General features: G+C 38.7%; 1 protein-coding gene across 1 annotated transcript in view; it reads left to right on the top strand.

Annotated features, from left to right (window-relative positions):
• GLRA2 (glycine receptor alpha 2) overlaps nucleotides 1-25,627 on the top strand; it is a 220,244-nt gene that overhangs the window by 35,524 nt on the left and 159,093 nt on the right. Inside the window, exons 3-4 of the mRNA XM_019529298.1 lie at nucleotides 1,532-1,599; nucleotides 10,161-10,384. Coding sequence (XP_019384843.1) covers nucleotides 1,532-1,599; nucleotides 10,161-10,384 — 292 coding nt within the window. The remainder of the gene's footprint in view (nucleotides 1-1,531; nucleotides 1,600-10,160; nucleotides 10,385-25,627) is intronic.

Below are 25,627 nucleotides of genomic sequence, written 5' to 3'. Positions count from 1 at the left end.
AGGTAATACTACAAAGGGAAAGAAAAGGTGAATAGCTTCGTTGATATTACCTAGATTCACAAAATGTTGCCTTGGAAAAATGGAAGAAAACAAAATGCCCTTAAGCTGCAAATTGCACCTCTGCCTTGGCAAAGGAAAAAAAAATGTAAGACTGCATTTGCATTACTTTATGTGATATGAGAAAACACATTTTCCAAGATAACATTTAAATCTCCTATCCTTCTCCCAACTTTTGTTCAGAAAGTTAGGTACAAAAATGTATTTCCTATGGAGTCCACCAAACTTCCAAAAAATTATGTTATTGCTGCTTCTCTTCAGGACAGTCTAGCCTAGCAGGCAGAGCACTGCTATATGACCTTGCTATATGACTTTGGACAAGTCACTTACTTTTTCTGTTCCTCATTTTCCCTATCATGTAAAATTGAGATAGTTATATTTAACTTTCCTGTGATCTGCTTTTGGATCCAGTACAGAAAAGCCCCAACTGACAGCCAGGTATTCTATTTTTTCCATAAGTATTCTGCATAATTTAAAATCTAAAATCCAAAACCTGGAGTTTTTAAATATTTCAGGACTAGCAATGAGAAAATAGGAAAAGAGTATGAATATTACATGCATTTGTGAAATCTGGCACCACTGAAATTCAAACATCTCACATTAATCCAAGCTGACTGATTTGCAAGTCCAATTTTTTTTAAATGTTGCATCATACCTGAAAAGTTGAAAGGTAGTGGATAGTAAGTTGAGTATCCTGTTGGTTTCATTCATATATGTACATTTCTATGACTCCTAAATAGCACAGAAGATGATGAAAGGAATTCAATGTTTTACATATTGTGTAGCCGTCTAACAAAAGTTGTGCAGTCAAACCTGGGAATGATTAAAAAAATATCATGATCAGACAGGCATTTGGTATCTTGTTTGAAAAAATTAGTTGTCTGAGTCCTGTTTTCAGTAGACAGGCATCAATATTAAATGCTGCCCTTTCTGAAAGTGTCTGTAGAGGGACCAAGGACTGAATGAAAATTAAACCACCAGTAACTCCATCAGTGGGCTGAGATGTGGGGCAGAATGGAAAGATTAGAGTGACTCAACCCATGCTGCTCTACTTCTGTGGACAAAAAGAAATTTTTATATCTAGCATTGTTGATCTAATGCTTATTTCAATAAGTCCCTAAAATGGAAGGACAGTTCAGTAAAAAGTAGTTGTGGCAACAGTGTTCCTTTGATGGATGTGAGCATGACTTTAATCATATAATCTCACTTTCTACTTGGTTTCAGCTACATCTGTACCAGATTGTACAGATGCTGATGGATCTGTACTTCTGCTTCAATATATATTGCAACATTTTTATTGCATTCCACAGGTCCTCCAGTAAACGTTACTTGCAATATTTTTATCAACAGTTTTGGATCAGTCACAGAAACCACAATGGTAAGTGCAATGATGCCACTGGCAAGAAAACAACAATACTTGATGTATATCATGAACGCAACCTGTCAATTTTTCTATTTATTGTTCAACTTGCAGGTCCTCCTGTAAATGTTACCTGCAACATATTTATCAACAGCTTTGGTTCAATAGCAGAAACTACAATGGTGAGTGGGACTGACCATTGAAGCCATCTTGTGAAGGAGTGGGATGTAATTTAGAATGGCACTATTATAATTTTGACAGTTACTGAGTTCTTAACCTACCCAAATATATGTATAGAAGTAAATTTAGCTGGGTGTTTTATTTATTGTAGGAAATGGTACTTTTAAATAATAAAGAGTTAGGGTCATCTGTGTTGTGATTAGTGCTATGACTGCAGCTCACACACATATATGAAAGCCGTTTTAAATTATCCAGCTTTGGTACCAGTAGAAATGTAGCCAGGGTAACACCAGTTCAGTGTAGGCTAATTACCCAAGTATTCTCCCAGCTTGTTGGGTAGCTTTGCAGCCCACACTGAATCGTATGCTGCCATGTCTAGCAGCTTGCTAATTTAAAGCTGATTTAGGCGTATGTACATGAGCTGCAGTTACAATAGTGTATAGCTAGAGTCATATGTTTATGAGTAGAGTTAGGTGACTTTTTCTGTAACTATTTTGTTTCCCTAAAGATGATTTTTTGGGAGGGACCAAAATTACTCATGAATTCAGACTGCATGCAGACCATAATTTTAATTATAAAGGAACAAACTATAGAAAAAATCCAAAATATTTCATTTTGACATTTTCAGAACAAAACATTTTGATTTTTTATTTAAAAAATTATATATATATATATATATATATAAAAAATGCTAAAGTTCAGTAATTGAAAAGGGTCAACATTTAAATTGAAATGCAACATTTTATTTTTGGCCAAAAAGGTGTTTGCTTGACCCAAATTCAAGTTTCCAGCATTTCTTCCTCCCTCTCTGCCCTGCAGAAAAATGAAAAATTTTCATTTTGGTTCAAGCTGATTTTTTTTTTCATCTGGTGAATCTAAAAAAATAGTCCATTCCATTAATAACAGAAGTAATTTTATCCCTATGAAACTGAAAGACAGAACTTAGTTTTTCATAGGACTCTTTCACATTTGCAAGACAAAGCTATAAATTAGAGAAACTGGTGAAATGTTTGTAATGAAAATGAAACAACACTTATGGCTATAGGTTTTTGGTACAGACCAGAAACTTTAACCAACCTCACCAAAACCTATGTGAGCCTTTTTATACAACCTTGGTTGTGTTTTGAGTGAAGTTAGACTGTATTTGTACTGTCATGGAAAATGGAAACCAGGAAAAAAAAATCAATCCAATAACAAAACAATAATGATTTTTCCGCAGAGTTACTTAGAGGTTTGCATTTGTTTTTGAAATGCAAAGCAAAACTTAGTTGCTGTTAATCAGACATCAGAAAAGAAAATCCAAAAGGTCCCTACATATCTACATCTAAGATGGTAAAATTTCCCTTTATCTACTATTAACTAAAAGGAATCTTAGGATAATATCTTAGGGCTTAGGCTTCATTTGAACAAATAAAACTTCTGGAGTATTAAAATGCATGAATTTAGTTGATCCAAATTTCACTTCCCACCCTCCCCATTACCACTGCCGCCCGAAGAAAAAAATAATAAAATGATATTCACTTTGCATTTAAATAAAATAAATATAATTCTGAAATAAAATTCAGGGAGATTTATGAGCATCATTTGAGGGAAGTAGAAGGGAGCCTTTCTGAAGTAATAACACAGCTACTTTCAGAGGTTGTTTGTTTGTTTGTTTTTTAATATTATTCTGTAGTGCTCCCAAATTTCAGTCAGATGAGGTGGCAAATGACTTCTACATCTATTGAAGTCAAAGGCACTAACGTGAGTTAAGTTCACAAGGGTCTAAGGCCCTGGAAATCAATTTTGAGCCTTTTATTTATAAAAAGGCATATGCCAAATATAGGCCTGATTTTACCTAATGTGGTTATTAATATTTACAGACCTGAAAGAAGAGCAGATATGTAGGTTGGCTGGTTAACTAATAGCTAATTTAAATTCAAATTTAATTGATGCTCTCATTTGAGGAGCAGATTTTTGAAACACACATACAAAGCACAAGTACTACAGAAAGGCAACGGGAGGAGCAGTGCTACAAAACCCATTTATACTTGTTTAAACCTCCATCTGACTTCTTACAAATGATAAATAGAAGTGTTGACAGGATAAGTTACTTTTTATGTCAAAAGACAAGGCAGAGGCATTGCTATAAATCACAACTGAAAACAACAGAGTTGAGTTATAAATTATGACTTACAGTATTTACATATATTCTTTTAACAGCCTTTTTCCTCCTCCCTTCCAGGAGGCATATCAAACATAGGTTCAGACAGACAAGGAAAAATATCAGAACATGTCATAATTTATTATTATCAGCAGACTTTATTTATTTACAGAATCCTTAAAGACTTCATAAAATGTCCTAAACCTCCAGGGTCCTGAGAAGAACGTCCTCAGTGTATAACACTGGGTTTTACATTCAAGCATAGAACTTTCTGTTGGTCTTAACACATAGAGAGATAGGAGTAGCATCAAGTAGCAAAAATCCTGCACGTCACTGGCTTTACAAGATGGCATTCAATGAAAGTATTTGCACGACCTAATGCTAAATGCATTAATTGGACCCCTCATTGCTTTGATTAAATCCCCTCATTGCATTTGATTGTCTATCAAATATGTTAATGTGCACCTTTTCAATGTTCATTAACACAGTCTGCTGAAAAAAGCTAAATGTTCAAGGATGTGAAAACAAAGATGTTGGCTTCCTTGTTTTGCTTTCTTCATATTATCTGCAGAAAGTGTTGAAAGAGGTTTGTTAAATTGGATGCTATTCAGTTGTTCAATATTGATTTTTCTTAAAGTTGTCACCTCTTCAATGTCTACTTTAGAATATTTTTTAAAAATGTTCCTAGAGGCAGACCTCAATTACTGCTCATCTACTTTGCTTTCTAAAGGGAAATTTAATTATGTGGTGAAAAGTTTTGCATCTTGTGTGATAAATAATGAGTTTGGTTTTAGCTTCTTGAATTAATTTTGTCCCCATGAAAGGCTTGTGATGGTTTTTACATAAAACTTTAAAGATTTACTTAAAAAATAAGAAAGTAAGCTATACATTGGATTAAAAGTCAAAAGTAGATCATGTCTCCAAGGAAAGGAATATTCAGTTTAAAGTACATTCATAATAAAGGGTGTACTTCCACAACATAGGAAAACCACCGAGGACCAATTCTGCTCTCAAATGAGTTTAATGGAAGCTTACAACATAGCACATCCAAAACCAGAATTTCTGCCCCAATCCTGCAGTAAAATTCTTATAACATTAATAGGAGCATTTTCTCATTCCTGTGTTGGGTAAAATCCAGCCTGTACAAAGAGCAAGCACAAATTCTGCAGCCAAATATAGTTGTCTGTCTAGTTGATAAGTACTATCTGAGCTCTACTTTGATGGGTTAAGTGGGACTTAAGTGTTAGGGCAGATCCTCTGCACATGGTTGTATTTTACAACATGTGGACACATTCCACGGAAGTAAATCAAACCTTGAAAGCATGAGAAACACGTAGCCCCTGAGGAGAACTGATGGTTTTTGCCACTGGCGCTAAAATAATAACAGACTGAGTATTTACATATGCAATGGTTTTCAAAATTACCATGTCATTGAGAACCCTGTACAGATGATGAAAAATTGTGTTAATCCTATTTTTGGTAGACTTCTAAAAAAGATTAACATTATCCCAACATCACTCCCATTGAGAAGTTTATGATTGTTTTCAATGAGAGAAAATTTAGACTACTGCTAACCAGTTTTTAGATTTCCATTCTGCATAATTTCACCTGGTATTTACTGAAATTATTTGGCCTTTGAAGAAATGTGTTTGTTTGTTTTAATGGAACAAATATATCTAAAAGCTTATCTTTATTTTAAAATATATTGTTTACAAAATTCAGTTCGTAAAACAAACTTCAGGTTTGCTGTCAGTTTTCACTCCAAGTTGTATAAAATGCTCCATGGAAACAAAACACATCTCTGCTAATGCTTTTGAATTATAATGCATGCATGAGACAGTATCATCTTTTAAATGAAGTTTTCTTCCACGTAAGGAAGCAAAACAAGATGCCAAAACAATAATAGATTATAAGGGGCCCAATCCAGAGCCAATTACAGTCTCTGAGTATCTTTCCCCCCTTTTTAGCTGTTTTTTATATCATATCCTATATTTATTTGTGAAGAAAAGTCACACTAATTTCTGAGATAACTAACTTCATTGAAAAAAGCCGAGTTACACCAGGGTTGAATTTGGTCAGATTACTTCATGTTTATTTTTAGATTTTTTTTTTTTTACAGGTACAGCATTCAGCAGCAAGTCCTTAGTGCACATGCATACACATATTCACGCACATGCAGAAAGCTTCGGCACAAAACAACTGTAGTTAAATATCAAAGATGAGTAATCTACACCAAGTTGGGCAACAGCCGCAAAGAATTCAGTTGTTCATTACTACTAAAGACCAGGTTATTTAGCTGTCAGCTCTAAGAGAAACTAAGAGTAATTGTATATTGGCAATGTAATTGTTAATTATAGAAATGGCTAATTGTGAGGGTACTATATTGCTTGTATGCATTATAATCAACAGCTGACATTGTAGGCTAACTACTCTGCTGGTGTAAATGGATGAGCAGGCTGAGCAGATGGTTCAGAGCAATGTGTAAGGGCATACCCCTAGGCCAGCTTCATTTTCAGCTCTTTGTTTTAGGAAAGCCTGAGTGCTGATGGGGTGTTGCTCAGGTCTGCTCCAACCTATTCAGGGCCATTCCTCCACCATCTACTTTGTCTTATTGTAAGTCTCTAGTGTACTCTTGCATGAGTAATAGAGTGGTGCTTATCTGGTTAGATGGGGATGCAGAGTTGGGAGGACAGCTATACAGACATGTCTTTAGACCCCAGTTCAGCAACATACACAAGCAGAGTATGGTTTATGCACACAGAAATCAGTGGGACTATTTGGATATCTAAGTACACATCCACTTGCATATTCTGCTCTTCAGAGCTATACAACAAACTATGGAACAACTGCTTGTCAGTAGATATTAATATTTAGAGCTCACTGGATGCATCTACATATGCAATTAATATGAAGCAACAAACTCTGGTGCATGTTACACTGGAGTTTATTGCTCCCAGGTGCCACTTTTACACATGTGCTTGGCATGCTGAGCTGGGTTGAAGTATCCCTAGTTGGCAGGGGATCAGCTTGCCAACCTGGGGTTGCTTTGATGAGGCTCAGTGTGCTGTGGAGGGGCTGGCTGGGGCATAAGTGTGCTCCGGCGTGGAGCTAATTGGTAGGTTCCCCAGGCTGCCCCATAAGCATCTACATCTGTGTTGCAGCACAGTAAATAACACTGCCACAGGATAGTGCTTGTATTTACAAGTACTAACTTACAGCAGCATTTATTAGTTTACTGAAGCCTAATAGGGCCATGTGTCTAGATGCAGAGACTTTATTGTGGAGCTAATTAGGCACTAAACATCTCATGTAGGTGCACCCACGTAGTGAAATTTTAAGAACCTTTTCCATATGTTTTGCACAGTTTTCCATATGTTGTGTGCAGCTGAGGCTGGGTGAGGTAACTGCTTACCTCAGATATCTTGAAGGAAAAGCTGGTATATAGGCAGGGGGCAGATAAGGGAGTGAGGAAGGCGGTTTTGTGAACAGGGCTTTCTCTGCCAGTTTTGCAGCTGGTGGAGCAGCTGCCTACACCTTTTATAAGTGCGACTGTTGCCACATTGATCTCTGGTTGACCCAGGAGTAGAGAAATCAAAAGGCAAATTAGAGCCATCTTCTGTCATCATATCCTCTCAACCATTTGGTCTAAACTCAGTGTATCTGTGGACTGAACCCTTAATCTTCAAATAACACATTCCCGCAACATGCCTTTATGTATACTAAATTGTGTTACTACTCCTTTTTATAGTGGGGAACTGAGGAAAGCAGTTTCCATGAATTGCCTAAGGCTACAGATGTCATCAGTGTCAGAGCTGGGATTAGAACGCTGAAGGTTTTGTTTCCCGTTTCAGACCACATTTCTCATAAAAATAATGAATGCAGTTGGAGAAAGTTCCTGAACCAGATCGATTGTCAGTTGGCATAAAACAGCCCTGTATATTTCAGAATCTTTCACCTCTGCATACTTTCAGATGCATACAAAATCTGCTGTCTGATTTTCTGCATTATGATGTTCTTCTTGGAAGAAACTCCTTCCTGGAAAGATATTCAAAGTTTCAAGAAAAAGGCATAATTTCAGAAAAAAACAGAATTTTATGCCAAGTACCATTGCAGGTACTAGGGACAAAACAACCTACTTTGTCCCTAGCACCCCACCACTTTCTACTCCCAATGCTGCCTAAGTACTGCAGAGAAAGTCATGACTGTACTATAAAGTTTGTAATATACAACTTTCCCCCTTTTATTTTTACATCAAAGCCAGAAGCCAAATTATTAGGGATAAGCAGATTATAATAATGTTTCTAACAAAACTTAGATGCTCAGAGAGAGCATTTCCAAATATACTAAAATGATGAGTTTGAATATTATTTTTATAGACTTGTGTCCAAAAAAAGTTCCTTGTAGTGTAAATTAGTGCCTACTAAAGCCTGCTGAATACATCTTTTTTTTTATAGATATTTCCAGGAAATTGAAAGAATTAAGTGATTTGACTGACGCATTACAGTGCTCTGACAAAATACATTTCTTTGCGTGCATGAAACTTCAGTGTGTCCCATTTTAGATATGAAAAGCCCTTTGCAAACTGAATATTTTTTTCCAAGCAGTCTCTGATGCCACTACCAGTCTTCTTTCCTGGGCTAGTTATGAAAAAAGAGTCATTGCTTTCTGGCTGATACTGTCTCATACACATACATATATATTTCTAAAACATAATCTTGTAAGAAAAAAATAATGTTTTAAGATAAAAAAGTAAGAAAGGGACGCACCCTGTATCTGTGTCCTCATGGGATGCAAAGGAGCTATGGCAGCATGGAACTCAGAATATTTGCTTAGACTTCAATGGCATGGAATTCCAGGCCACTGCAAAAATGCTGTTGGCTGTACAAATGTCTATGCATACTCATTTCAGAATTGCTAACAAATGCACTGTTTGAGCTCAGTTCTCCACTACTTGTCCTTTATTACTATTTGTCCCTCTGATTCTCATGCTTTGGCTGACACCCACACATAGGCAAAAATTTAATTATAAATCATGCTCCCAAAGAGGTCATGAAAAACAGTCTTATATTTTAGGAGTCTTGTCAGTCCTTATGCTTGGAGCTGTTTAAAATTTTCTGTCAGATAAATAGCATATTTTTCATCACAAGCCTAGTGAATGAACGGTGGGAAACTCTTAAGCTTGGAAGGGTTTATTCATCAGAGTTTGTGTATTTGGCAAGTAGCTCACTGCATTTCTAATCACCCTGGGAATATTAGCTTACATTTCAGGGATGGTAAATTCTCTAGAATAGGTGGTTCAATGGCTTAACTAAACAAATGTCAACTCATACATTTTCCAAGTCAAGAGCATATTGGTGCCATTTTCACATACTGCAGGACAAACCCTAAATACAAGATTTTAATACAGCAGATGGAATTACTTTGATTACTTTTCACTAGTATATTTCTGTCTTCAAATATCATTATCAATTTAAATATCCTTAAATATTCTGATACTAAATTATCATATTAAATTATTTAGTATGAATAGCATATGGGTTTTTATTAGCCTAAGTATCCTCAGGCCAGTGAAATGTACTGATTTCACAGTCAGCTCAATATTACAGCAGCAAACAAAACATAACATATGAGACCCTGATTGCCCAAGCACAGAAATTCTGTAGGAATGATGCATTAAGAACATGGAGGACACTGTATGTGTCTTTCCATTGACTTCAGTGGATCTTGGACCAAGCCCTAAATTCTCCTTTAATACTTTCTTAATGACCATTGCTTAGCAAAGTATTGATGTTAGTTCTAAATTGCTGTCTTCTCAGCTGTAGCTAACAGGCTACTAGAAAGAAGAATGCAATTATTAGTACATTAATAAGGCAGGTTACAGAGAAGGAACAGAGAACGCACAGAAAAAAACCAAACAGTAGATGCGAAAAGGCCACAAAAATGCAAGCAAGAGGTACAACTATATCTACCACATACATAGCTCCACTTGAATAAATAACTATCTATTGGAGCTTCAGAATCTGTTTATTTACATTTGTAAATAATTAGTTTAAACGATTACTTGGCTATTTTCCTACCTTTTTTATTTTACTTTATAATTATTTATTGAAATAGGCAGCAGTAATATTTCAATGTTTCTGAGATCCTGAATATTAATACATGTTTTCTCCACAGAGGGTTGTAGTTAATATTAAGGTTATAGTTGGTATTTTCTCCATCAGGAGAATCATTTTTTCAACTGGAAAATGTATCTGTTGCATTAGTTTGGTTGCACTGCCCTATTTTAAAATGATAGCTCCCTCATTATTATATCATTGATGCTGTACTAAGCCAATGAGCACTGTTAGCACCAAAACACTTAAAAAATGAGCCTTATCTTGACAGGAGATTTAGTGACTTTTTTACATGGCATTTCTGTAGGACTACAGAGTGAACATTTTTTTGAGACAGCAATGGAATGACTCACGTCTGGCTTACAGCGAATACCCTGATGATTCCTTGGATTTGGATCCATCCATGTTGGACTCTATTTGGAAGCCTGATTTGTTCTTTGCCAATGAGAAAGGTGCAAACTTCCATGACGTTACAACAGACAACAAGCTGCTGAGGATTTCTAAAACGGGGAAAGTTCTCTACAGTATCAGGTAAGTCAGACAACCTTGTTTTTACCCACCTCGCTTTGATGTCATTCTTGATGTGGCTACATTTTTAGAGTAGAATTTACTCTTGCTTACAGGTACTTAATTGTCCCACATGTACACCTGAATAAGACTTGAACTCAGCAGAGTGGAAGAAAAGTTTGCCTACTTCTCTTTGCTAACCTTTTACTTTTCACAGGGTAGAATATAAGTAGCACAGCAAGTACCTCCTAGGCTTGTTGCAAACATAAGGATGTCTAGTATTTTACTGATATGCATCAGTAATTCCCATTTGCGTCAGTTGGAATCACTCTTCTCAAAGAAGGAGAAAATTGACCTTTCTATCTTTTGTGGGCTGAATTTAAAAAAATAAAGGGAATGTGTTACTTCAAACAGCTGAAGAACGTCTTAAGTCAAGAAATTCTTGACATGCAATTACTTGACACATAATAAATGTGAAAGTCACCCAAATATCTGCTGCATGCAGAAGAGCATTTGCATGCATTTTGAAAATCAGAAGAATAGTGGTTTATTTTTTATACAAAGTGCAATGAAGTGTATGTCATACGATTAGGCTTAGGCAGCGTTAATAAATGCTGTTTGACACAATGTAACTTGATGTGACCTGATGAAATGGTACATATGCAGAAAATCAGAAATAGATGTAAAAAGCATTGCATAGGAATAATCTGCAACTAATCTACATCATCTGTTTGAGATTCAGGTTTGTGTGCGCTAATTGATTAATTGCTTAATACTGGTAATGAAAACCTACTATATACGTTCTATTACTTTTATTAAATAAATTAATCATAGTAAATTAGTGCAGATCCTTCTTTTCTTGCAATGCTTGGTTTATATAAGGTTTATGTTATATCTGATAGTTGACTAATTTGCATGGAGATCTGTTCTGAATGATACTGTTAGCCTGTATAAAGTTGTTATTAGCTGCAATCAAAGATACTCATGTGTAAGATCTGTAGAGAGTAGGCAATGTTAGAGAGTGATTATTTCTGATTGGGCATTCTTGAGCTTGTTTGAAACACAAATTTTTAACAACAAATTGTTATTCTTTTCTGTAAGGAGAAACTAGTGATGCAGTAGAAAAAAATACCTTCCTAGTTTATTTAAGTTATGTGGCAATTTTGTAATAAAACACCACAATATCTGGATGGATTAAATAGCAGGGAATGCAAATGTTTACCAAGTCAGATTTTCAACTGGCATACCTTAATATTTTGAACAAAATAAGAATATACAGAGTGAAAATGGAATTAAGAAGTGATACAGCGGACAATAAACAGAGGCTGTCATTTACAAATACCGCTTTAATCCCAAGAAAGAAACAAATGTTTCCTTTTCTTTGAGTGACACCAGACGCCATCACACTGGAGGCAACAGTGCAGTTGGGTGCCATTCTTTACACAGATGGATAATTTTTCTGACATTTGTCCATGCTGGAAAAATAATATTTCAGGCTGTCATATCATATTTGTAAAATTCACAAACCTAAATGAATCTGAAAGAAAGTAAACACTATTCATGTTTTGTGCTAAGAGTATGGTTTCCCATTTGCATTGCATAATATTATCAGACAGTTTGCATAGTAATTATAAAGCACAATGCACAACATGAATTATGATTATTAGTTATATTTACAGTGAACATAAATTATAAGAATATTGAGAATCACACACTAAAAAAAAGTTTAAAACTGTTTATTTCATCCACATATGCTTTCAGTCCATCATGCTATTGCTTTAGTTGCATGATGAGGAATGACATCAGCGGGCACAAACCATGATGCAACAGCTACATCACTGCTGTAGCGATGCGCTCCTTCGCTATAGCGCGGCACTCTGGTGACGTAGCAGCTAAAAATAACTGTGTGCTGCCGGCACAGCAAAGTAACAACAGCACTGGAGGGGCATGTGTACACACACCCACTATGCTTTAAATGTTCATACTCCTTTGCAAATATAAAAGGTGACATCTTAATATGCTTTATCTTACTGGAAAATTCAGTAAAATCAAGGTAAAGGAAACTCAAAATAAAATATATCAAATATTGTTTATAAAAGTGCAGTGAATCTTCCATCCAGGAAGAGTACAGACCAACTGCTGAAACTTCCTTAGCCTGACAAAGGTTTTTTGAACCCAAAATCTTGCTTATAATTGTTTTCCAACTATTTAAGTTGGTCTAATAAAAGGTGTCAGATTCACCCAAAGAACTCTGTCTGCCTATGTCCTTAGACCAACATGGCTACAACCTGCACCTCTGTGAATCTCAGTAGGCACTGAATTAAAAATAAGACATTTCTGATGCATTACTGTAATAACAGGGATGCATTATACACTGCACTGGTAACATTTAAAAAGCATATGGGGGTGAAGTGTAACCCCACACCCAGTAGCCCCACACGTATTTTATTATTTGTTCTATTCTCTCTCCTCCAAAGGAATGAGGAGACTTCTAATTGTTGAGCTCAAGGCCAAGGGTCTAGGAAATGGGCATCTAGGCTTAGACTCCTAAGCTAGTACTTCAATCCAATGGAAGAAGTTTTTGAAAAATCAAGCTAGCTATTTCCAGGCTCAAATATGAATTCAGAAGCCTAATACAAGGCAATATGTATATGTTTTTAAAGAACTTGGTTGGTGTTTGTGTGCTGCTCAAGGCATGTGGCAAGATGCTGTATTCAGCAAGGATTGTAACCCTGCAGGTTACAGAAATCTTTAGGGGAGGGGCATAATTTATTCATGAGGATAGGTGGATCTCTTCTGATGTATATGAACAATTTTCTCATCCCAGTGAATGGAAAAGGTCACTCAAGCTTTGCTGACTGAAAGCAAATAGGGACCAGTTGTCTTTCTCCTGCATGGGGGAAGGAACTCTTCTCTAACTCCAGAGCCTAATTAATGCACAATATTTTAGACTCTCTAACATTGTGCACTAGTAAGGCTCTGGGGTTTGAGAAGTGCTTTCCAAACTGTGTCCTGCTGAAGTCTGGGGTTCCATGATAGGTCATCAGGGGTTCTGCAGAAAGACTGGGGCTAACAGGGAAATGGGCCAAGAGGCACTACACCATTCCCAGGCTGGTTCGCCCTGGTTCTGCATTAGTCTTTACGACAGGAGTAGGCATTCCATGGCAGAAGGAGTGATATAAAAGGGTTCTGTGACTTTAGGAAATTTTAAAACATGTATAGAGAGTATCTTAGAGAGACATGGAAGAGTTGAGAGAGAGAGACCCTACTTAGGTTAATACTGTTAAATACATATTAATATTATTAATTCCACAATAGCTCCTAGGGCACATACATTTATTCAGGTCTCACAGAAGTTAGTGGTTACAATACCATTATATTCAAAGAATGCCTTCACTTTAAGAGATGTTCTTTATAAGTGCAACTGTATTTTTTTCTTTTTATCCCAGGTAGTGGTAAGGATGTTCTATTGTCTTGAAGTATTCTATTGTCCTTCCAATGGAGTTTCATTACTGGAAAATCCATTATAGTTGACTTCCATTTTATATATTTTTTTTATAGTGGGAAGCAAACAAACAAATGATACAAACCAAGAAAATGTAGTCCTATAAAGATCTGTGATCATACCCTTTTCTGGCCCTGACACTGTAGTCTGTGTAGTTGGATCCCTATATATATGTGTGTCCACCCACTGGAGGTCATTGCAGCCTTTGGACATAAGTAACACCAGTAATGTTGCTGTAAACCCTGACTTCTTTTCTCCTGTTTCCCAGTGTGCTCACTGTGCCATGCCTCAGTAGATTTATATCCCACCCTATCCAATAACTTCAGAGTAAGTGGCTTACAATAAAAAGACAACCCACAGAGAGAAAAAAAAAGTCTATTCCCCAAGTAACAGCCCCAAGCCTGAGAACTCCAACCTCCTCATGCTTGCACCCTCAATTATGGCTTCCCTGTCTACACCCCCACCCAAGCAAACCTTACAGCCAATCCCATCTGTGCTTCCCAACCACCATTTACATCCAGATATAAGAAAGCTCTTCCTACTTCTTTTTCCCACTCACTTGCTTCACCTCCTGGGGAGTTCCCTCCACCCTCCTTCAATGCCCCTTCCAAGCCTGCAACCCCTTCTCCTTCAAGGTCTCTTTGGGGTAGAAATCATATTTCCTTTAAGACACTGTAGGTGCCACCAACAATAAATAATTTAATAACAATAATTACGTATGGTGAAGGTTTTCAAGAGTCACTTGGAATCTCTGAATGCTTGGAAGTCTGACTTAAGATAGGTGTTTGTGCTACTTGATCCCCAGCAGCTCACTTCTGACTGACTGCGCTGTTGGTCAGAACCAGATAGATGGCTTATTTTACTTGAGTGAGGGGACATTTTACTTAACTTAGTGACTTTCTTTGCTGTCATAGATGCTTATTTGATTATGCTACTATGTTCAAAGCATCTTAATTATATCAGCTAGATGCAGAACTGTTGCAGCTCCCAGGGAAACATATTCCAGCCTGATTGCTGCAGGTTTGATAGTAACCTTTGTACACTGTCGTTTGACTGGTCAGTCCAACTGACAGGGGGAAAATGCTATAGTACATAGATCCAAAGTTCTCTTGAAAACATACATCTTTACACCTACATTAGCCTTTGAATCATCCAGTCACAAGCTAACACATGCACATGGCTAAGTTACATCTTACTATTTATTTCTCTTGCATTACCATGCTGATCTACTTTCTTTTGGTCAATTTCCAAGTCAAGAAGATACACCCTGATTGACAAGGTACTAAATAAAGAGTGCATACATTAATAAGTTCTTAACTGCTTAAACCTTATGCAAGCCTTATCTTTGGGGACCTTACAGAGTTAACCTTTTCCTACTACCATTGGAAGGCCTAGCCCTGGCACAGCCAACAAGACTTTAATATGGCATTTGGTGTCTTAGAATCTGATGCAGTTAAGTCCCTGACATTTAGTGTCCTCCCTCTCATCTAGAGGAATTTATGAACGTGCAAATATTTCAGTTTGTTACACTGTCTTGTAAAGTCCAATTCAGAAGCTTTTGTTTGAAATACTTAGTTTTCATTTTCTTCTTTCTTTATGGTTGTAGTTATGTTACAGTACCTATAAAAAACTTTGGAGGAGCCACCGAGGAAATTACTCAAAACATTTCAGAATATCAGTTTCCTTTTATGTAATAGTTGTCTTTACATTGGATTTTCTTGTTTTCACAAACCTGGATGTTATGCAGCTATTCTGACTATTTCCATTCTACGATGTCAACTCCTGGTCCTGATCCAGTTATAAAATGCTATTAATAAACACAGGCAGAAAATATAATAGGGTTAGCTGTGGACATGTAAAAAAAGAATTTCACTGCTAAAAAACAGGGTGTATAGAAGATTCAGCCTAGTACCATGGAATATTATGAGTACTGCCTCTGGATCTATGTATTGCTGATAGTAGTTGGCATGTTCAAAAGTCAAAGAGGAATTGTAACCATGCTAAGATGCCTAAGTTTGCTCAGAATTCTATTTCCCCAGCCACGTAAGGGGGGAATGTATACCTTGTATACCTTAGTCAGACTTCTGACCTAAGAAGATAGATGTGTACATGGTCAATAGCACAAACAGTTTATAGGGGATTGGAATAGTTTTCTATGTCCCAGAAAAGTACCTTCTCCCCTGTGAGGAAAACATGTCTGTGACCAAAATGAATCAAGGGCTCATTACTCTACCTGCTACCTTCCTCTCCCTTCTCCAGTATCCACATCCCTGATTCCAAGGGTTACATTCCCTTTTGTTAATGCTTCTTCTTTTTCCATAATCCTTTCCCTCTTGGCTGTCCAATGACCTAAGTCAGCAGGAAGCACTTTCAATTCTCCCTGGTCTGTGGCCTGGGAATTAGAATGCTGTCTTCTACTTCTAATGTAGGAACCTGGGTTTTTCACGTTTCTTCTGTCCTGAGCAGGTGTGTACCCCCTAGGCTACAGTACCATCACCATCATGCTGGTCCTGGTTCAGAGTCAGTCAGTAATTATGGTTTTTTCTGCTTACAATTTTGGGGGTTTATGCAACATTTCTGTATTTCTATGGTAAGGTTGAATTGCAGGGGGAAAAAAGTAGGTTTAGATGCCCCATAGACATTGACTTGCATCTGAAAATATGTAGTATGGCAAATAAGTGGCAATGTAAACTTTTGAGGCATGTAGGTATGATTCAGGCTGTTATGTGGGGCAAAGTAGAATATTATTGGGTAACTTGGACATCTAAAAGGTGTAAGTGATGCTCATCTTAATGGCAAAGCAGAATTCTGCTCTTAGTCCATAACTGCTAGTTTTCTTGGCAGTGAAAATGATGTAGTTCTAAGACTGTTTTTGTCCCAGATATCCTGTCTTTGTACCTGATATCAATTAGGGCTGTGCGAAGCTTCAGGTGGTGATTCGATTTGGAGATTTGGCCAGATTCAGTGGCCGAATTCCTGAATCTGAATCGAATCAGGGGACCAATTAAAAGGTCCAAATTGATTCAAAAGATTTGGAGAGCTTTGAGGATTTGGACAGTCCTCAGTGGCTGCAGCAGGGAGCTGCAGCTGACTCTTGAGCTAGTAAGTACTAGGAAGGAGACAGCCATGGGGGGACCGCTGCCAGCCCCCATCCTCTGCCTGCTCTGCCTGCTCTGCCAGCCTCCCTGACCCCTGCTTGCTCCCCCAGCCCCACCATGGCTGCCCCAATCACCCCAGCTCTTGGCCCTTTAAAGAAAAGCCCCGGTGCTCACCAGGTGCTGCTGGGCTGGGGGCAATCCCTACTGCCCCCCACTCCCCTAAACCCCCAGGTGCCCCACCCAACTCAGCTTCAGCCCTTTAAGAAAAAAACCCAGAAAAAAGGCCTGGGACTCACCACTCCTGCAACGGTTTCAGGGGCTCATGCAGAGCGCCCCATGTAGTGTGGGGCAGTGGGGGGTAGCGGGAATCACTACCAGCAGGAACAGTGAGTCCAGGGAGGTTTTCGGAGTGGGGGAGTTCTTAAAGGGCTGGACCCATGGCGGGCGAGGCAGCCATGGAGGAGCTGTGGGGGGAGGGTCAGGGGCTCATGTAGAGCCCCCCATGCAGCGTGGTGCAGTAGGGAACAGCAGGGATCAGCCCCAGTCCGGCAGCACCTGCTGAGTTGGGGCTTTTTTTTAACAATTGCTGGGGGCTGGGGCAGGTGGGGCAGCCATTGCCAGGCTGGGGGGGATGGGCCTGGGTGATTCAGAGATTTGGAGATTCAGCAGCAGCTGAATCTGGGGGAGCACCAAGCAGCCAGTTGGGGGTGTCCTGGCTGCTTGGCTCTGCTCAGCATTCTCTAGCACCCTGGGGAGTCCACAACCTGCTGGCCTTGGCCAGTGCAGGCATGCTGCATGCCCCTCACCAAAGGGCAAACATATGTTCTGTTCACTGCCATTCTAACCTACGCTGCTTACAGAAACCCACATAGGTTAGACGGGTTCTGCCTTGGGTTTTTTGAACACCTGAACTTTGCCTATTTGTCTTTGGTTTTAAATTTGATTCATTTTATTTTATAATCTAATTTTGGGGTTTAAGAGAATTATGACTCTACTAGAAGATTTGTCTTGTTTTGTTAAAAGAAATATTAATCAAGGGAAGGAGAAGAAAATCAGTTATTAGAATGAACACCACTGTTATGTGAGGTGCAATTACCATTGTGAATACATTTTCCTGATTTTTTTCCAACTGTATTGATTATATCATGTCCTAACATGATACCAACAGGTTGGAATTTTCTTTGGAAGTCAGCCTTTGCTAACACAAGAGTCTGTTTCCTTTGGGAAACTTTTAGGTTCTTTAGGTTTAGCACAAGAAAAAATGATTAGCTTTCTTTTGATATAAAATCCTGTATTCTTTCCTATGACATTTAAAGAAATGTAAAGTTCTTCACATGGCTCAAAGTTAGCTCTTGGATTGATGAAAGTAAGTCTAAGAAGAATAAAACACAGAAATGCTGTGCTTTCAAATGTAGTGCTTTCAAAAAGGGGGTGCTTTTAAAACATTTTTTATGATTCTGACTCACATTGCTTATGACAAGGAAACTCCTTATACATATAATGTGATTTGTGCTGAACTAAGAGACATTTTTAAAATGTGCCCAATACTATAGAGACATGGTGAATCATCATTGATTGATATTTGATTCCAGTGCCAGACTTCATATGAATATGATTATCAGTATTAATAATCATGTCCTTTAAAACTGTTAAAAGTGCTTCTCCCATGAGATAGCAGCCGTTTTCATTTTGACTGAACCCAAAGTTTGTCCTCTATTATCACATATACTCAAACCCAGCCCAACACAGTACAGCCCATCTACTTTTTATTTCTCTCTTTTTTTTTTCACTCAGTTTTAGTTCTTTTAAAGAAGCCATCATGGATTCCTTCCTGACAGTCTCCTCAACCCTGGGGACAATTTTCACACCCTTTTCCTTGTTGATGATTCCTTCCATTACCCTCTGTTGACTCTTTTATTTTCACCTCAAATTAGAGTGTCCAGATCCACAGTGATGATCTGGCTGACTGGCTCTGTGATATCTCTATATTTCTATTGGCCTCCTCTGTTTGGTTTGCTTATGATAATGACTGATAGGAATGTTTGTTATGCAAGCAGCATGGCTATTGTCAAAACTCCATAGATCATACTGATTGAAGAAGGCAAGATTAGCTTTTTAATAACACAGAGTTGCCTAATCTATCTCACGTCATACAACATTTAAAATAAATTAAGGATCCACACTAACAGATAACTGGCAAGTCATGAACTTAGACTCCTTTTACACAAAAAAACAACATACCTATCACACAGGAAAAAAGCAAAAGATCTGGGCTTGTTTAGGCTAGGAAAAAAAAAGGTGAGAAAGAGATATAATCACTGTCAATGAACACCTCTTGGGAATGAACACCAGGGAGGGGAAAGAGCAATTTAAAGTAAAGGACAAGAGGCCTCACTAAGTTTTTATGATAAGAATTTAATCATAATTATGTGGATGCCAGTGATGGGAGGGACCTGGGCTCAGTGATCCAGAAGGTCCCCTTCAGTTTTATGAACATATTTTTCAAACAGAATTAAAATGACACTTATTTTTAAACAAAAGGGGCGAGGGAGATTGTGGAGCCTGAACAATATTGAGTTTGTGGGGGGAAAAATATATCTTCATTGTGTGTGTGTGTGTGTCTGTGTGTGTGTGTGTGTGTACACACAGGGCTTTTAATTATGGAAAATTGTGCTAATGAGATACCACCAAGCTGCTAATTGGATGCATGCCAAGGTACACATCTGTGTACATGAGCTCTTTATGGGCAATGATTTCATCTACATTGAAGTGACCTGTGATTTTACGTACCATGTAAAAATGATCTCCCTGGTACCATTGCTGGTACATGATGTGCTGTACAAAGGGTTCTCTGGGGGCCTAATTCTAAATGAATGGTGCAGAAAAGTATATCACTATACCATGCATTCAGGACTGGTTTGCATTTCAATATGCTGCTTAGAACAGAGATGGTATCAAGCCAAGAGGAAAACAAAACAATAACGAAGAAAAAATGTAAGGAATGGCAGAGATTAAATTTATATTTTTGTTAAAAAAATGACTAATTATATTATTTTAAAGCTTAAGTAAAATCCTATTTGATTTTAATTTTCTAGAACTGGTTGAGCAGTATTTAGAAAATCATTCACTGGTATAGTGAACAATATCTGTATTACAATTGGAAATAAGATGCAAAACTTTTTTTGCCATTAACAAGAAATCTACCATAACAATCAGTCCCACTCACTGTTTTGTTAACCTATATGTGAACTGAACACTTATTCTTCCCTAAGGAGAAGAGGGCCCTGACTGGGTCCGTATTACCATATAGCAATATTCATGGATAAAGTCTCTCTCTTCTCTGAAACAAAGTTTGTTTACATGGCACATTGCCACTTTAAATGAGCTAGCATAGGTACCAGAAGCAGTATTCCTGTTTTATCATGGCACTGCCTGTGATAATTAGTAGTTATGAGAGGTCGGATGTATTTGCCCAGATGGAGCATTGCATTAATATGGCTCTGCTGCTTCTGGTATCCATTTAGAGGTATATCTGTGAAATTCTGCATTGTTCTGCGCAGACATACCCAAGGTGTTCTTGTTGCTGCCTGTTGCCAGCTTGAAAATGAAACATAGTGCAGAATGTTGGATTTTTTGACAATGTGGCTCTGCATTATTTTTTCAGATACCACTGGTGCTATATTGTGAATGTACAGTATATCAGTATGAAATAGTGTCATAATCTAAACCACAGTGATCAATCAGAAACACTAATGATTTAAGTTAAACTAAATATATTCATAATATACTGGCATATCCACTCAGTATAATCAGTATATAATCAGGGTGACCATACATCCGAGTTTAGCTGGGACAGTCCTGGATTTCAGAGGATGGTCCTGGCTAGGTGGTAATAATTAAAATGAGTGTCCTGGAAAAGCAGGGGCATGAGTCAGGCAGGGAGGTGGAATGGTGCAGAGTGCCATGGCATGCTAGGCAGGCACTGCTGCCCACCCACTTGAATATGCTCACAACCCTACCCCACCTCTACCTGCAGCACTGCCACTGACTTGAGACAGTGGAGAAAGATAAAGGGGGTGGCAGGAGGGAATGAGGAGAGCGTCCCAGATTTGCTTATGGTCAGTCTATATATACTTTTTAAAATCAGCTGACCTGCCACATAGCACTCTCGTTTCTGGAACACTGGTTCCTTGGCTTTGAAGAAACAAAGCCAATCGAATCATTGTTCTGTGCCTGGACAAATTTTATGATTTAGATCACAGGATTTTCGCTGTGACTCACAGCACATCAGGCTAATGAAAGTTAGCTGCTTAAAGATATGAAGTAGTTTAGACTTCAGTTAATATTTGCTAAAAAGTAACAATACATTAAATCCCTGATATCAGGTTGGATGTTCTGCTATAGTGCCAAGGGAGCAAAGCTTTATTTGGAATATGTACTGGAGATATGTGTTGTTAAAGTATATGTGTTGTTCATATGCTTTCTTAAGAATTTCTTAGAGCTAATAATCCTAGTTCTAACTTTCAACAACTGAACAGATACAGGCATGCTTTACATGTAGTATCTTAAAGTATTATTCTAGCATTGTAGAAAAATCAGAGGAGACACTACCAAACACAGTGTGTTAGAACTACAGTGGTGAGCTACAGCAGTCTCAAATAGATTAAAGAGATGATAGAAGAAAATGAGGGACATACCCTGATGTGTCTTTAACATTTTACCACTATTAGCGTTTTCATATTAAGGGGCTTAATCCTGCCATCAGCTGTCCTATGGAGAAAATTTTTATCCAGGGAATGAACTGGCCTACCACCTCTGTCTCTTTTAGAGTAGCAAATGATGAAACAGCAGCACAAATGTCATGGAGAAGATTGGACAGATGAAAACAGATCCTGGCATGTGTGGAAGTGGATGGAGGATATGAGTGGGCATAAGGAAGCTGGGAGATGGATAAGAGACAAAGGGAATCAGGGTGCAAGTTTGGATTAGAGGGGAGAGGAGGGTAGGAGTCATGGAGTAAAGGTTGATTAGGAAGAGATTACAATGGAAAAAGGCTGGATGTCCAGTTGTTTCAACAAACAGCTCCCAATGATGTACACATGAAGGGGATTTTTTCAGTGATCATTACAGTATATAAAATTAGTGATTTAATAAAGTGGATTGTTATTTAGCTCACATCTTTCATTTTATTTAGATCTGTATTGAAATTAGATATGTTTTTCTTTTAAAAACAAACCTATTGACAATTAATTTTGTAATAACAGCAATCACTATTAAAAACCAAAACTCACTACAATCTTTTAACATTAAATTAAAAAATAATAGAACATACCAGGGATGTCCTCCTCTCAGCAGCTTGACTTCATGTAAATTTTAGCAGCAAATATCCTTTGCTGTTAATATGACTATGTTGTAATATGGCAACCGCTATAGGTATTTTAATACTAGTGAATTACCATAAAACTATAGATTTAGTTGCTGTGCAAAGTATGTGGGGTAGTATTAAATTTTATATCAAGTTGCAGAATTCCTGTATTGAATCATGACACAATGGGTTTAACCACCTGTCCCCCTAACAGCATAAGTCCTATATTTTTTTAGAATGCAGCCACCAGACTATTAGATGTCTGTCTGTCACCTGCCCATATTATTCTGCTCCTTTGTGTATGTTTTTAATTCCTAGGCTAACACCTTCTGATAGGACCAAGCTTTTAAATAACATATTCAATAATTTTGTAATGTCCAAAGCTATTGTTTCTTTATATTCATGTTCCCATGTTTATATTCACCTCCCCATGTCCACTGTTCTCTTTGAACCCTTGTGGGTTCAGCTTACTCCTTCTCTGTGTTCTGCCAACTGTGGGAGATGGCATATATGGGAAACAAGCCATAGCTTTGCCTACTTTCCTCTTAATGCCTATTGCTCAAGTGGACAGCACCAGATCTACGACTCGTGTTCTCTCCCTTGGAGCTAGACCCTCAGCCTAGGCATGGCTGATGGGTGTGCAGAGGGCATAAGGGGGCTGTACACATTGTCAGAGACACAGTCCAATCCTTAATCAATTTCCCCATTTCGAATTTAGGAGGAATGGTTTTGAAAACCTGTTTTTACTGAAAATCACGATAAGCTTCTTGTGTTACATTTAAAAGCTGTTGTTACAGCATCTTGAATGCTATGGTGGCAGTGTCCATTGAAAATAATTGTCCCATATTTTTAAAAAGCCATTTCTTTTGATTTATTAATGAATAAAGCATTCATCAATGAAATTGTCAGTTAAAGTGTTGCCACTTGTATTCTATAGTCAAGTCTCCAGAGGCCCTCATGAAATTTGTCAAGTACATGTGAGATATGAGAGGATTCATTTTATTACATTTTATGTCACTGATCCCATTACAATAGACCAGTAGTGTTCAACCTTTTGGTCCTATGGGTCAGATAAGTGACATGGGGCCAGTTCATAGAGCCAGATTGAGTTCTGCACACGGGAATTGGGTCCAGGACACTTAGTACCACTTATTCTCTGCTCAAGTGGGGTAAACAGAGTGGATCCTGAATTCAGTTACAGTTACAGCTGCTGAATCATACTCCTGTCTCATCCAAGTACAAGATGACCTTCTACTAGTGAGATGAAGGAGAGACAAATTGAGATAGTTAACAGAAGACTGCAGTGCTGGTGCAATCAGGAAGGCTTTGGTTTCCACGATCACACCCCACTCTTTGGAGAGAGAGGCAGTAGTCTTCTGGGAAGAGGTAGTCTCCATCTCACTCCACTGGGGAGGAAGCTCTTCTCAGTCAGAATGACTGACCTATTTGACCAGGCTTTAAACTAAGCTTGCTGTGGGATGGGCGGACAACTACCAAAGCAAGTCCACCAAGCATCAACCACATAATTTGCAGATTTGGATGCTCAAGGGAACCCACTCCAGCCTCACCCCATGAACAGAGCTCCTCCCTGAGTGCAGGGAATCTTATGACTTCTGACAGCACACTTACTTGTCTATACACTAATGCCAGGAGCTTAGGGAATGAACAGGAGGAACTGATCCTCCTGCTAAACAGAAATAACTACGATGTCATAGGGATAACGGAGACCTGGTGGGACTCCTCCTATGATTGGACCATGGGTATAGATGGTTACACCCTGTACAGGAGAGATTGTGCTGAAAAAAGGGGCAGGGATGTAACTCTCTATGTCAAGAACAGCTACACGTCCCTACAAGCTGAGACTGGCACACATGGAAGAAGGCTGGAGACCCTCTGGATTAGAATATGTGGGGAACATGCTGAAGGGGACACAACTGTAAATCCTACTATAGACGTCCTAATCAGGACAAGAGTTTGACCACAAATTCACCAGGGAACTGGCGGAGGCTGCACACTCTCAGTGCATGGTTGTCATGGGGGACTTCAACTACCAGAATATCTCAAGGGAAGTACACTCAGCCAAATCTAATTGGTCACAAAGCTTCCTCATGCGCATGGATGAGCTCTACCTGTCTCAAGAAGTTTATGGGCTGACTAGAGGTAAGGCGCTGCTGGACCTGGTACTGGCCAAGGGGGTTGATCTAGCCAGTGATCTAAGAATCAAAGGGAAGCTGGAAGACAGTGATCACAAGCTGATCATCTTCACTATCCATTGCAAAGCTGGCAAGTCAGTCAGCAAAGCACAAGTCCTCAGCTTTAGAAAAGCCAAATTTGATAAGCTCAGGAGGCTTGTTTTCGAGGGACTGAGAGGCCATGACTCAACAGAGAGGGGAGTTCAAAACAAATGGTTGCTCCTTAAGGGAATGATCCTAAAAGCACAAGGGATGTCCATCCTAACCCATAGGAAAAGTAGTAAAAGGGTACAGGAACCCTCTTGGTTCAGCACACACTAGGAAATCTGGTTGTCACACCAGATGACAAAGCTAACCTATTTAACAATTTCTTTGCCTCCATTTTCCTGAGCAGGGACCAGATCAGCCCCCACACTGAGACCCCCTCAGGCCCCAAGGGAGGTGCACCCAGGCCTAGGGTCAGTGAGAATCTAGTCAGGAAACTTCTGAAGGGACTGGACATCATCAAATCAGCTAGTCCTGATGATCTCCACCCCAGAGTGCTGAGGGAATAGCTGAGGTCATTGCAGGACCCCTGGCATGGCTTTACAAGCACTTGTGGTGCTCTGGTGCAGTGCCAGAGGACTGGAAAAGGGCCAATGTGGTTCCCATTTTCAGAAAAGGGATGAAGGGGGACCCAGGAAACTATAGGCCAGTTAGTCTTACCTCGATCCTGGGTAAGCTTTTTGAGAGAATTATCCTGGCACATGTCCATGAGGGGCCAGCAGGGGAGATTATGCTTAGAGGGAACCAACACAGGTTCATTAGAGGGACCAACCTGGTGGCCTTCTATGACCAGGTCACGAAATCCTTAGATGCAGGGGTACCAGTAGACGTAATCTTTCTGGACATTAGGAAGGCCTTCGACACTGTCTCTCACCCTGTTCTCATTAAGAAACTGGGGGACTGTGGCATTGACACCTAAACAGTCAGATGGGTCACTAACTGGCTGGAAGGCTGCACCCAGAGAGTGGTGGTGGATGGGTCATTTTTGACCTGGAGGGATGTGGGCAGTGGGGTCCCCCAGGGCTCGGTCCTCAGGCCCGCACTGTTCAACATCTTCATCAG

Source organism: Crocodylus porosus, unplaced genomic scaffold, assembly GCF_001723895.1.
Source record: "Crocodylus porosus isolate Cpor-Errol unplaced genomic scaffold, CroPor_comp1, whole genome shotgun sequence".
Classification (NCBI taxonomy): domain Eukaryota; kingdom Metazoa; phylum Chordata; order Crocodylia; family Crocodylidae; genus Crocodylus; species Crocodylus porosus.
Note: the sequence above shows the minus strand (reverse complement) of the source record. Positions and strands in the feature narration are given on the sequence as shown.